Genomic DNA, 12,156 nt, shown 5'->3' with positions numbered 1-12,156 from the left:
TTCCCAGAATTTATGTAACTCTTACATTTTAGGCCAAGTCGCAGATGACCTATTGATGGTGACCATTTTTATCGCAGGGTTGGCTGTAAATAGGTGTTCTTTCTACCAGTCTACACGTTGTAGGCTGCACATCTTAGGGGACTGATTGCAGTAGGAACTAGGGCAAGTTCACCCTGGCTATTTATAATAACCCGATTCAAGCTACAGAGAAAGTTTAATCTCAAGGGCACAGATTTTATTTCTGTTTTGGCTTTTTGTCCATCCGCAGTTTTGCATCCAGTTTACAAGAAACTTGAATTATTTACAAAGCTAACTTATGTACAAAAGGTAATCCGAGTGATTGAAAAGCAACTGCAATTATTTCTATTAGTTTTACCAGGTAAAAAGAAATAAAGGCACAGTAGCTACCTCCTAACAAGTGACCCTGGGTGCTATGGCACATGCAGGTGGTTACCACATGCTCTATTTGTGTTTTGACTAGAACTTTGACCACATATTAAAATAATGACTCTATTCACACTGCCCTTGCATTTTAAACCAGCATTAACTCTGGAGGCTATACAGCTATAGCCAAAACTTGTTCATCAACTATAATTTTAGGATTGATAATAATAATAATAATAATATAATAATAATAATAATAATAATAATAACAGTATATAAACATAATTTAGATCTTATCATGCAGTCAAATAAACTAATAAATGGTATCCCAAAAGCCCGCTGGAATAGTAGTATAGCATTTCATGTTAGATTTTGAAATGTGAGATTTTTCAATTTGTTAGTTTTGTATATGTAAAACTACAAAGCAGAATGTAATTCAATGTTAACATAACATTATTCAGCAAGTTTCATTAGACCATTATGTTTATTCAAAAGTTAGTTGATTCTAGAGGGTGATGTAAAACGTTTGGCCATAGGGTCTAAATCGCTGTCTTTTAGGAACTTTTCCCTATATAACCGTAGCAGTTCCAATAACGTGGATTGGATTACATTTCTCAAAAAAATTGTGATTTAAAAAAAAAAATCAGTTTGTTTAGTTTTGAAAAGTCCGACTAAATATTTTATTTGCATTCACACACACCCCAAACCTGAGTTGGTGAGAATCCCAGAATGTAATGTCTTTAGTGATTATTACAAAGTCACTTGTATTCATTCAGTTTTAGCTGCTGAAAAGATTTACTCTAGCCTAAAGCTGGCATTTATCCATGAAACCAATTAACTCTACTTTTCTATGAAATAGCGGCATGCGATTTAATATCCACAAACTAGACGTGGCATCTGTTAATGTTTGTACCTTCAGTAGTGTCATATCCTCTAGAATATTGCTTCAGTCCTGATCTGGAGATATCGTTCCTCTAAGCCAACAAACTGAGTGCCTTTATCACGTGCCATACAGTGCTGATGATTGTGATTGCACCTATTAAGCGCCTGCACTCATTTTATTATTGTTATTGTTGTTTATTATTATTATTAGTATTATTATTATTATTGTTGGTGTTAGTTTCTCGAATGTGGAAGTTGAGAGGTAGGGCAAGACAACAGAACTGCATCATATGAGAGACCCCTGAGGCGTGAGGTAAGTACTCGTCATCTTTCATTTGGCTTTTACTAGGTTTAAGGTGCGTGTTATGGCCCATAAAAACTTTGTGGGTGTCCCATGGTTGCTTGGTAAGCTTGAAGATCATTGCAGTGGGCAAGGTAACTGGAAATGTGAAGTACCTGTGGAAGGTGCAACTCTCCAGGGAGGAGAACTTTCCCTGGGGGACAGCTTTTTTTTTTTATTTTTTATTTTTTTTAGTCAATTAAGTAGACCTGTTTTTCCTTTCAGTAATCTTATGCTTTCAGTTTGTTTGGCGCAGGGTTATTATGCATATCTTATATGGGGACTGCTGAGCTTGAGGCAATTAACAACACTCCTTTCGTGCACTGTGGAGGAGTCACTACCAAGGGATAACTGAGCTGCTTTAATTTGGTTCTTCCAGAACTGTTTAGATTGCTGTGTCCAGCTCATTATTCACACCTTCAAAATTAAGATTTATCACATGGAACTTGGATAAAGTAATCAAAATGAATTATTTTGAATTAAATGTATGTAGCAACACTAAATAAATCATACAATTGTAAAACTCTGCACAATGCATTCATGCATATTGTGATTTGTGTGGTTAAAAATGGTTAACCTGCTGTGAAAGGTAACATCTGCTGTGTTTTCGTGGTACTGTGTGTTACATAAGATGGATGTTTTGATGCTGTGTATTCTCTTGGCTGTAGTCTGTGTTGTCCCTGTTGATTTTTCTGCAGATGGAAATGGTGCTGATGTGCACAAGGTTTGTTGAGTCCCCGTCCCCATCCCCCCCATTGCAGGATCTGAGCTACTGTTTGTACTGCCCTGGATAATCAGCCACGCGTCATTAATGTTCACATGCAGCATACTGTCGCTTAAAATAGCTCATCAGGTTAATATGACTACAGTGCCTGTTCTTCAATACTGTTACAGGTTAAAAAGCATACTTTTAATGAGTTAACCATGCCATTGATTTGGTCTGACATTTTTTTTGTTTGTTTCTTTGTTCAATTTCAGGCGAGAGGGTATTGGGATACCCTGAGGAGCCCTGTTACCTCTGGTTTGTTATGGAGTTCTGTGAAGGCGGGGATCTAAATCAGTTTATATTGTCCCGGAGACCGGACCCAGTGACAAACACCAGCTTCATGCTACAGCTTACCAGTGCCGTAGCCTTCCTGCACAAAAACAACATTGTTCACAGAGACCTGAAACCAGACAACATCCTCATCTCGGAAAAGTCGGGAGTACCTGTGCTTAAAGTGGCTGACTTCGGGCTTAGCAAGGTCTGTGCCGGCTTCGGTGGGAGAGAGAAAGCAGAGCAAAATGGGAACAAAAATGTCAATGTGAACAAGTTCTGGCTCTCGTCAGCCTGTGGCTCTGATTTTTACATGGCCCCGGAAGTATGGGAGGGTCACTACACCGCTAAAGCGGACATCTTCGCCCTTGGCATTATAATGTGGGCCATGATCGAGAGGATTACTTTTATTGACGCAGAGTCGAAGAGAGAGCTCCTTGGCACATACATCAGACAGGGTACTGAGATCGTGCCTGTGGGAGAAGCACTGCTAGAAAACCCAAAGATGGTACTGCACATCCCTCAGAAACGGAGGACGTCCATGTCGGATGGAATCAAACAGCTGCTAAAGGACATGCTAGCGGTCAATCCACAGGACCGGCCGGACGCCTTTGAGCTGGAGACCAGAATGGACCAGGTTACATGTGCTGCTTGAATGTTAGATGCTGAGAAGATTACTTATTTCAGGTACCGGTACACGTTGTTTAAACAGTATGAAATTAAGCGTATGTATTAGAACAAGTGGTTTAGAATGAGGCTGGACACTTCATGGTGAGATTTATTATTATTATTATTATTTTTATTATTATTATTATTTTCATCCAGTCATATCAAACAGTCAGGCTAGTAAGTAATGATGAAAGCACAAGCCAAAAAGCTTGATGTGTGTTTAAAAATAAGATGGCTAAGTGTGTACGTTTTATCAGTATCGGATTATCAATATCTTGTGTAAATTAAGAAATGTCCCCCTACATTTATTCTGGTAATTTACCTTGCCATTCAAATTATTGTTTTTCAGTTGTCTAAAATACTGCATAATTTAGTCTTTATTTAAATAAATTGAAAAATATTGTCGTGTGTTAATTGAAGACAACATGACAGTCCCCTTTTTGTCTGCTGTTGGCAAAGATTCTGCTCAAGGAGAGCTTGCTTTTGGCCACTCCAAACCCCACCCACTTGTTATGTTTTCGTTCTGCAGTGGTACAGTCGTCTGTGGTTGAGAACACCCCTCGGGAAATAAGAGAAGCGATCTCTTGGTCGAAGTGTTCTCTAAGACACAGTTGACCAGACACAATATGAATGAATAAGTAAATATGTATCACTTGTCATGACACACATGCATCAACATATTAAATGAACAGAATAAGTAAGAGACGCAATAGGCTAATGTATGTTAATAAACTATAATAATAAGCTGTCAAACTAAATGAACAACCCTGCACATGTTAAATGCAGTAGCGGCTCTACGTTAATTATGAATATATGTACAGGTGCAACATTCAAGACCCACACGACTTTATAGACTGTTGAAGCAACTCGCCAGAATGGGGAAACATTAGATTGCTCGGCGGCTTGTGTCTGATTCAGGTTTTTTTCAGGAGCTTGAACAGTTTCCAACTTTTTGTAGCGAGAGATACAGCGGAGCGTATTGCCGTTTGTTTACATGCCAGTTTGTAGCGATGAGGTGAACTTGTGAAAATTAAAATACACCAATGAGGCAGTTGAATGATTGAATAAACCAGTCCATGTTCCTTAGACACTCTTACAATAAGTCAGTTTTGAAAACATTGAATAAACTGTTTTAAGTCTGTGAGTTATCAGGTTTCGAAACAGTACTGTATCAGTTCTGAACCAACTGCTATCTGTGCCAAAAAATGGGAGACTGCTGTATTGAAGTCCCGGAGTGTAAAGCAAGAGTATCGCATTGGTGAAAGCAACGGCACTATTAATATTTAAGTTTCATTATTCATTATGGTTCGAGTCCCTGCACCATGGCGGTCTCAACTGTACTGCAGTATCGCTTTGCCATAATGCTGCAGGAGATGATGGTAACATTTTCATATGGAGATCTGTATTGATGCACACTCAGTACAATGCAGCCTTTGTAACTTGCAGAGGTGCAGTGTTGATTATGGGTTCTAGTTTAAAAATCTGAACAGCCAGACTAAACCGGTTCTATTTAAAAAAAGTTAAATAAATGAATATACCATAATACTTTTTATTTACCACCTAAATGCAATAAAGGACAGCATTAGTTAGATCAACTGTTTACAATAGATCATTAAAGACCCACACAATTTTATTGCGTTCATTTTGTTAAAATGTAGAAATAAGGATAGCGAGTCGGTATTTGCAGCAGACAGTCACTTTGTGTAGTAGACTAATGAAAAGCTCCCAGTAGGCCGTAGTTGTAACTGTACATAATGCCTTTCGGTGCACAATCTTAATTCCTTCACTGAAGAACATCCATCTGTTTCACCCCCCTCCTCCCTATCCCACCTCCCCATTAGCCTTGGTCCCGATAGTAGTCTCATAGTGATGCCTTATCCAAAGTGTCTCTGTATATTGTAGTGCATGTAAGTACTATATCCCTAAGTTTGTTTTAACCCTTGTAAATATATATATATAAAGTCTCTGACTGTCTTGGGTGCAATGGAAGTTTACGGTGTGGTCACAGCTAAAAATAGACAGTGGCTACAATGATTTGAAATTGTGAAAAAATATTTATTCAAGTAATATTAGTGTTGGGACAAATACACTAATATTCAAATATATAATTTTTTACATGTATTCGGATACAAAAGTCAAATGTTCATAATTGCTAGAAATGACATACTTTGAACTTATTTACCACCTCGCCAGAAGTTGCGTGACAGTTTCATGGCAAATGAAAAAGAGCTCTGTGATAGGTGGTATTAATATATAAAAACATAGGATCAACATAGCAGCTCTTGAGCCTCTATTTAAGTTTTATACAGCAAAAAGTGAACAAATCAGATTATGCGCGTGCACCCATTGTGATCTCTATGGAAGGTCCTGGGTCAAAAAACGCATGGTGCTGCTTTAGAGCGAGTCAGAATCATGTGGGAAAGAAAGGCGAGCACATAATTTTCAAATGCCTCGCTTAAACAGTGCCCAACTTGCTGGAAATGTGTAGTGATTATGTAGATTGTATATTGTATATTTATTGTTGCAACTTTTTGTTATGTGGAATGTAATAAACAAGACCCAAAACGGTGTTTTTTCCTGTTCATTTTAAAACACCATTTCCACGTTTTTGTTTTATTCGAAGTGTTTAAAGTTAAGTTTCAGTTTTTGTTTGCTTGTTCAGCTACAAAAAGGCACAAAGTAAACCTCACTTACTTTATGAAAACGTATTGATGGCCACTGTTTATTGTGAAGAAACGCCAATGGCAAGGATTGAGAGAGAGAAAAAGTAAGATAAAAAGTGGTGTCAACCTTTCTATACTATATTTTGGGGGGGGGGGGACAAAACCATGTTTAAGTTGAATTGCTGTTTGGCATCCTTTGTTTTGTAGTTAATTCACTTAGGTAAAGTAAGGCCTACACAGCGTATTCTTTGTCTATTTAAACACATCTATGGTTTTGGTATTGCAAGATGTACATTAAAAGATTAGAAGGATCGTTCTGCATTTACACTGTTGACAAATTAAGCGCCTGGGGAACGACTGCAAGAGCTGCAAATCGGAGTTCATGCTTCTGCAGAAGGTAAACCGCCCTCCCTTTAGGCTTTGCATTATCAAGTGTATGCAGAGCTGTATTTTCTGCACAAAAGGCTTTGGTTAATTTTGAAGTTTGTTTAAAGCTGCTCCCTGCGCTTTTATGAAATTGTTTGGAATATTGCTCTGCTAGTTTAGAACTTAATTTCCACCTCCCCTTTTTTAGTTGTGTAAGTATCCCCTTTTATTTGACGTTAGCTAACCTATTAACTTTGCACTGAAACCAATAAAAAAAAAAAATGGTTTTAGTGTGACAAAATCACATCCAGAGTAATGATTGGTTACAGTCAGCCTTCTGATTTTGTGTTCTGTTGATGTCAGCGCTATAGTAGTGGCCTGAATTCACTCTTGTCAAATGGTGTGCCAATACTAGTATTAGGCCCACTCGCATATACATTGGCTTACTGGAGTGTCTGTCCTTTTTTTGAATGATTTTACCTTTTAATTTGTAATGAACCACATATTGCTTCAACTCATTTAAGGTCTAATTTATTAATTTACTGTAAACTGCAGGAGATACAATGACGACACAAGCAATAAGGTTTACAGTACAGTATCAAGGCTATTAAAATACATCCAGTGTGATCATAATGTATGCTGAGTGGTGTTTGAAACCAGTGGTTATGTAACAGACTGTTAAAGGTGAGATGCATGCAGAATGGTACACAAGTGCCCTGAGGACTTTTTCTTGCTAAATGTACCAAATTGTGCACATACTGTATTTTTAATCTTAAATGTTTTTATGCTAAACTAAGCCTCTTGTAAGCTTATGCAACTATGTTTGGGTCTTTCCAGAAGTGTATGGGTGAGTGGCTCCCTGTCTGTGTGCAGTAATGCAGACAGTGGCATCTGCTAGTGCTTGCGCAGCAGCATTCATTCACGAGGGGCCCCCCCTCACCCCCAAACCCACACTCATGTGCACGTAAAACAAGCCAGTGTTTTACTCCTTGGTATTGCAGGAATTGTACTGTGTGTGTACGGTAAGTGGTCAAGTGACAGCAAGAACAGCCCTTGATAGGATGACCCCATAGGGTTGGTTTCACAGAATGATTTATCTCGATCCTGTTTCCATATTCACTTAGGAAAGTTCTGCAGGCTATGGCATGCGGTTTCTGTAATGTACAGTTCCAGCAGGGTGCAGTTGTTAATGAAAAGTGAGGCCCGAAATCTCTGAAGTCTATTATGCAACAGACCTGTTTTGAAACTTTTTTCCTTTTGTTGGGACTTATAAAAGTATCCAATTTGGTTAGAAAATACAAAAAAAAGTTACTTTTTTAATGTTTTTTTTTTTTGTATTTAGCCAGCTACCACTGTAATGATTTCAAAGCAATTCCCAACATAACCTGATCTATACAGCAAGTTATTTTTCTCCAAGATTGGACAAAGTGTGGTGTCTGTAGAAAATGAAAATAAGTTGTGGAGTGGTCTGAAAGAGTAACATACTGTAGCCCTTAACCATCCCCTTTCACAATCCATCCACTTCATGCTACAAATAAGTGAGCAGCTGGTTAGCCCCTGGTGCCTTTATTCTGAAACATTTAAACCTGCCCTATGTACTTTCCATGGCTCTTGCTTGACAGCAGCGTCCGGTTTCTTGATTTCTCTGGTCTCGACCAAAAAGTGGGTGTTTCGCAAACAGCCTTCCTTTTAATGTCTACAAATCTGTTAATTTATAAATGTATGTGTGTGTTGAATTCCGGAAGTACAAGTGTGCTGATTCAAAACAGACCTGTGTTTAAAGGTGCCATTTTTAAATTGGAGAATTTCAGAGGAGAACATAGATAGTTATAAAATAAAGGACATTGGTTCTGTTCCCGAGAATCATTTGTTCCTGCTCCGAGGATTCATATCCCCACCATATCTTTACATACTCTACGGTCTGTCACATGTTTAAATAATGCATACATTTTAAGATGTATGGATGACAATTGATGTACAGTTGTGATATCTGTGAAGGGATTCATTTATGTGTGATAACTAATGATTTCATAGGCGCCCCCTTTTTATTGTTTACCCAAAGTAGTTTTCTGCAATCTAATTGGATGTTGCCCTGGTAAAGTAGTACACGCACTGTTCCTAACGGAGTGAAAAATATCACGAGTCAACTCGAAGCTAGCATAGTCTAATCAGCTTTTAAAGCTTGTGAAGTGTTAAGTTTCTTTTAGTGGTTTGATGAAAGCAGAGCGATTTCACCATTACTGGTAGTTACTGTCACTTTAGCTGGGATTTAAATTTGTCTTAATTAGGTGAGCTTTTGGATTTATCTAAAGGAGACCCGTGACCAATCATTTTTATTTTATTTTCTTCAATGGCATCAACCCAAAGTGTTTAGATAATCCGAGCAAGCAAATAAAAAGAAACAAACAAAAAAACCCTCCTTTTTGTGTGGTTTGCCACTTCCTGGCTGCTGATTACTGTTCTTCATATGTGCCAAACTATTTAGTAATGGTTTTATTTCCTTTTAATATGAGGCTTGAGTTAGAAATATCAATAACCATTAAAACATAATCATTTTGGAAGCCATTTCTGGGATTTAATGAACATGCAGTTCAAGTACTGTACCATGTTTCTGTTGTAACCATAATTGCACTTCAGGGCTGCTATTGTCATGACTGTATGATCTTACTATTGGGCTAATACCCATTTTATAAATCTTCCCCTTCAACCTGACAGTCTGCCATTTGTATCATTAATACTTTAGAGGTGCAGTATATTGTATTGTATATTGGTCGCTGTGGCGAAATAAAGTATCCACCCTAAGAACGTTTGTTAAAGCATAGGCCAAAATCATAGATCCTTTTCATTAAAATGTTCTGGCCACTTACAATTTGAACCGAAGTTTGTCTGAAGGGGGAGTCCGTGGGATCCTAGCGTAACTGGAGTCTGAGATAGAGGAGTCTATGCTCTTAATACTGCCGCACATAACTTGCCTGATTTTTTTTGCAAACATTCACTATTTCACTCAAGCCTGTTGAGTTTAAAGAGCTTGTGTGTAAGTAATGTGACCTGAAGATCTCCTAAGCACCCTCAGGTTGTTTATTTCCCAGTTTTGTACATTTTTACTGTTGAATTTCTTCTTTCAACAAAAAAAAATAATAAAATAAATAAATAGTAGTTGGACAAGTACATGCTTTGAAAATCTTTCCTTTTTCTTTAGATTTGTCTTGGGTTTATATATCGGGGACAGCCCTAGTTTTATTTGCTATTGCTGCCAGTTAATGATTTCATTAAGTCGTTAAATTCTTCGCACACAAAAAAAAGAATGTTTCATCTTGATTATTACTTTATTGCCTAAGAATAAAGATTGCTGTTTACATGTTTTGCTATGTAGAGAAGCCATTGCCCCCTGCCTGGAAAGCAGTCTGTTCTGGTATTCATAAACAAGCCCTTCATTCTGGTTAGGCAATGCTGCCTGTCTCTAAGTGGGGTGGATGGAGGCAGACAGTAAGGCTCTATGAGCAGCTGTTGATGTAACCTTTGCCTTCGTTTTATTGAAGTGGTTCTTGCATGTTCCATATTCAAATGTTTTGCTAAATGCAGGTATCTATCAAAAAAAAAAAAAGATTCATGAAAGGCAAAAAGCAACAGTGAATCACTTTTCTGTTTGATGGCATTCTTAGTCTTCAGAATGCCTTGTCTATTTTATTTTTTTTTTTTATATATATATATATATAAAAGAATAATGTATATCTTGTATTGCACGGAAACCCTTTAAGAAGAATGTGGCATGGCCCGAGATTTCTCCCCAGCACAGTGCCTGCTTACTGGCACAAGTTGCTTGATAGGAATCCATTCGAAGTCCAGCAATATTGTCGGCTTTAATAAAAATAAGATTCTTATTTACGGTAGCCATCAATTTGGCTTTGGGGGTGCAGTATTATTAGTATAGTATTCTACCAAGGACTTGATTGCCTGTTTAGGTGCACAATACAAACATTAGGTTAGTCTATATGGACTGCATTGAGTTGATGAATGCACAGTGCCGGGTGGTGCCGTGGTCAATGCACTATGCTGTACCACAGGAGTTTGGATATTTTGTTTGGATTGAGAGCACCATACAGTTTACTTGGTTTAAAACCTGTTGCCAGAATGCTGATATGCCCACATAACAAAAGAACATCTGTTTTCCTGTCGTTTTGTGAGAGAGTGTGTGGTTTCAGAAGATACACGCAACAGGCTTTGTTTGAAGTTGAATGAGTGTAATATTGTAGTTTCTGCAAATCTGTGCTGCTGCTGTTACTGTTTTGTTATTCCCTGTCAATAAGTCCTTCCAGATGTTGTAACTTTATCCTTAATGGCAGTTTATTTTTATTTCATCCCTGAAGTGATTTATTCCTATGAATAGTAGTAAACTTATTAAGGCCTTAATCCACTTTTTAGAAATCTTTACCTACTGTAACCTTTTCTGAATATCTTATGGGTGACAGGGTAGGCTTTATAATTTACCTGGAAATAGACTGGGGAGGGGGCTTGGGTTGATATGCAGTACATGTTGAAGTTCCTGTTATGCTGTATATGAAAAAAAAAAAAAAAAGTCAACAACAATCTATATCTAACTTTTTGTTTTTTTTCTTTTCTTCCCAGAATTGTTTACTAAGGACCCGGTATTCCATTCATTACAGTGATGTTGTGGAGAGAGCGAGCAAGAGAAAGAAAATGCATTGTCATCTAACTGTTGCAGCCTCCATAAAAAAATAAAAAATAAAAGCTGTAATGTGAAAGAGAGAAAAAGGTTTAACAAATGTTTAAATTAAAATGAAAATACAGGAACGCTATGCAATACACTATGCACAGGTTGAGATGTGTGTTTATTTTTTCCACCCTCCAAACCCTTCAATATAAGTTATTGTGTTTTTTGGTTTTCTTTTGCTTTAATCCTTGTTTACAAGTGGACAACTTCATCCTGGCCACTGGGTCTCACTTGCTATCTTTAGTTAACAAAATTGTTTTTTTAAAGTTGGTTTCTGTTCAAGAGTGTTACATTTTTAAAAAAACTAAATGTTTGGGGTTTGTTTCGTTCCCCCCCCCCCCATCGCTTAAGAGTTTGGCTATTGTTTGGTAAGGATTTTACTTTACACTGACAATTTTGCTCAGGTTGGTTGTTTGTGTAGATTTGATTTATAGCCTTTTGCGCAACAGCAACATAGCAGTAAACCTTTTGAGCAAGCAAATTTCATGAATGAGAAATAAATCTGTCTTTTATAAACTTTAAAGATGCCTTCCTTAAGATGTCCAAGTGTACAAAATGCATGCCTGATGGCAACTTTTAACTTCTTGCCAAGAAATATTGGAGATTTCCTCAAGGTTTGGCCCTGGCAACATCGGCTATTTTTTTAAGAAGACACCCATATGCTTTTTGTCTGTGTATGTGTAACTCTATTTAAACCTTTTTCCAACATTACATAGAGTAATTTACAAACGCCTTGCAATCCAAAATGCATCTTTTGTGAAAATGGGGTGTCCCCCCCCCCCCCCCCCCCCACCCCCCCCCCCCCCCCCCCCCCCCCCCCCCCCCCCCCCCCCCCCCCCCCCCCCCCCCCCCCCCCCCCCCCCCAGAGTTCCTTTGTTGTGATTATCATGTATTTACTTTGGTTTATCTGCAATTTTTGTCCCACTAATAGTACATAAATGAAACCAAATAGACGTTAAAAACGGAGTTTTATTTTACTGAACAAGTTTTCCTTTTGTTTGGGTTGATGAAAATGCCATTTTCACAAAACATTTACATTAAGTTTATTTGAAAATGTGTAACGTGCTTTGAGGCAAGGGCTTTT

At 37.8% G+C, this 12,156-nt stretch overlaps 1 protein-coding gene across 1 annotated transcript in view; it reads left to right on the top strand.

Moving 5' to 3' along the window:
* LOC121298339 (serine/threonine-protein kinase 35-like) overlaps positions 1 to 11,865 on the top strand; it is a 13,052-nt gene extending 1,187 nt beyond the window's left edge. Inside the window, exons 2-3 of the mRNA XM_041225433.1 lie at positions 2,585 to 3,329; positions 10,967 to 11,865. Coding sequence (XP_041081367.1) covers positions 2,585 to 3,297 — 713 coding nt within the window. The 3' untranslated portion in view covers positions 3,298 to 3,329; positions 10,967 to 11,865. The remainder of the gene's footprint in view (positions 1 to 2,584; positions 3,330 to 10,966) is intronic.
* Positions 11,866 to 12,156: the final 291 nt, after the last annotated feature.

Source organism: Polyodon spathula, chromosome 23, assembly GCF_017654505.1.
Source record: "Polyodon spathula isolate WHYD16114869_AA chromosome 23, ASM1765450v1, whole genome shotgun sequence".
Taxonomy (NCBI): domain Eukaryota; kingdom Metazoa; phylum Chordata; class Actinopteri; order Acipenseriformes; family Polyodontidae; genus Polyodon; species Polyodon spathula.
The sequence above is the reverse complement of the archived record's forward strand: the minus strand, read 5'-3'. Positions and strand labels throughout refer to the sequence as shown.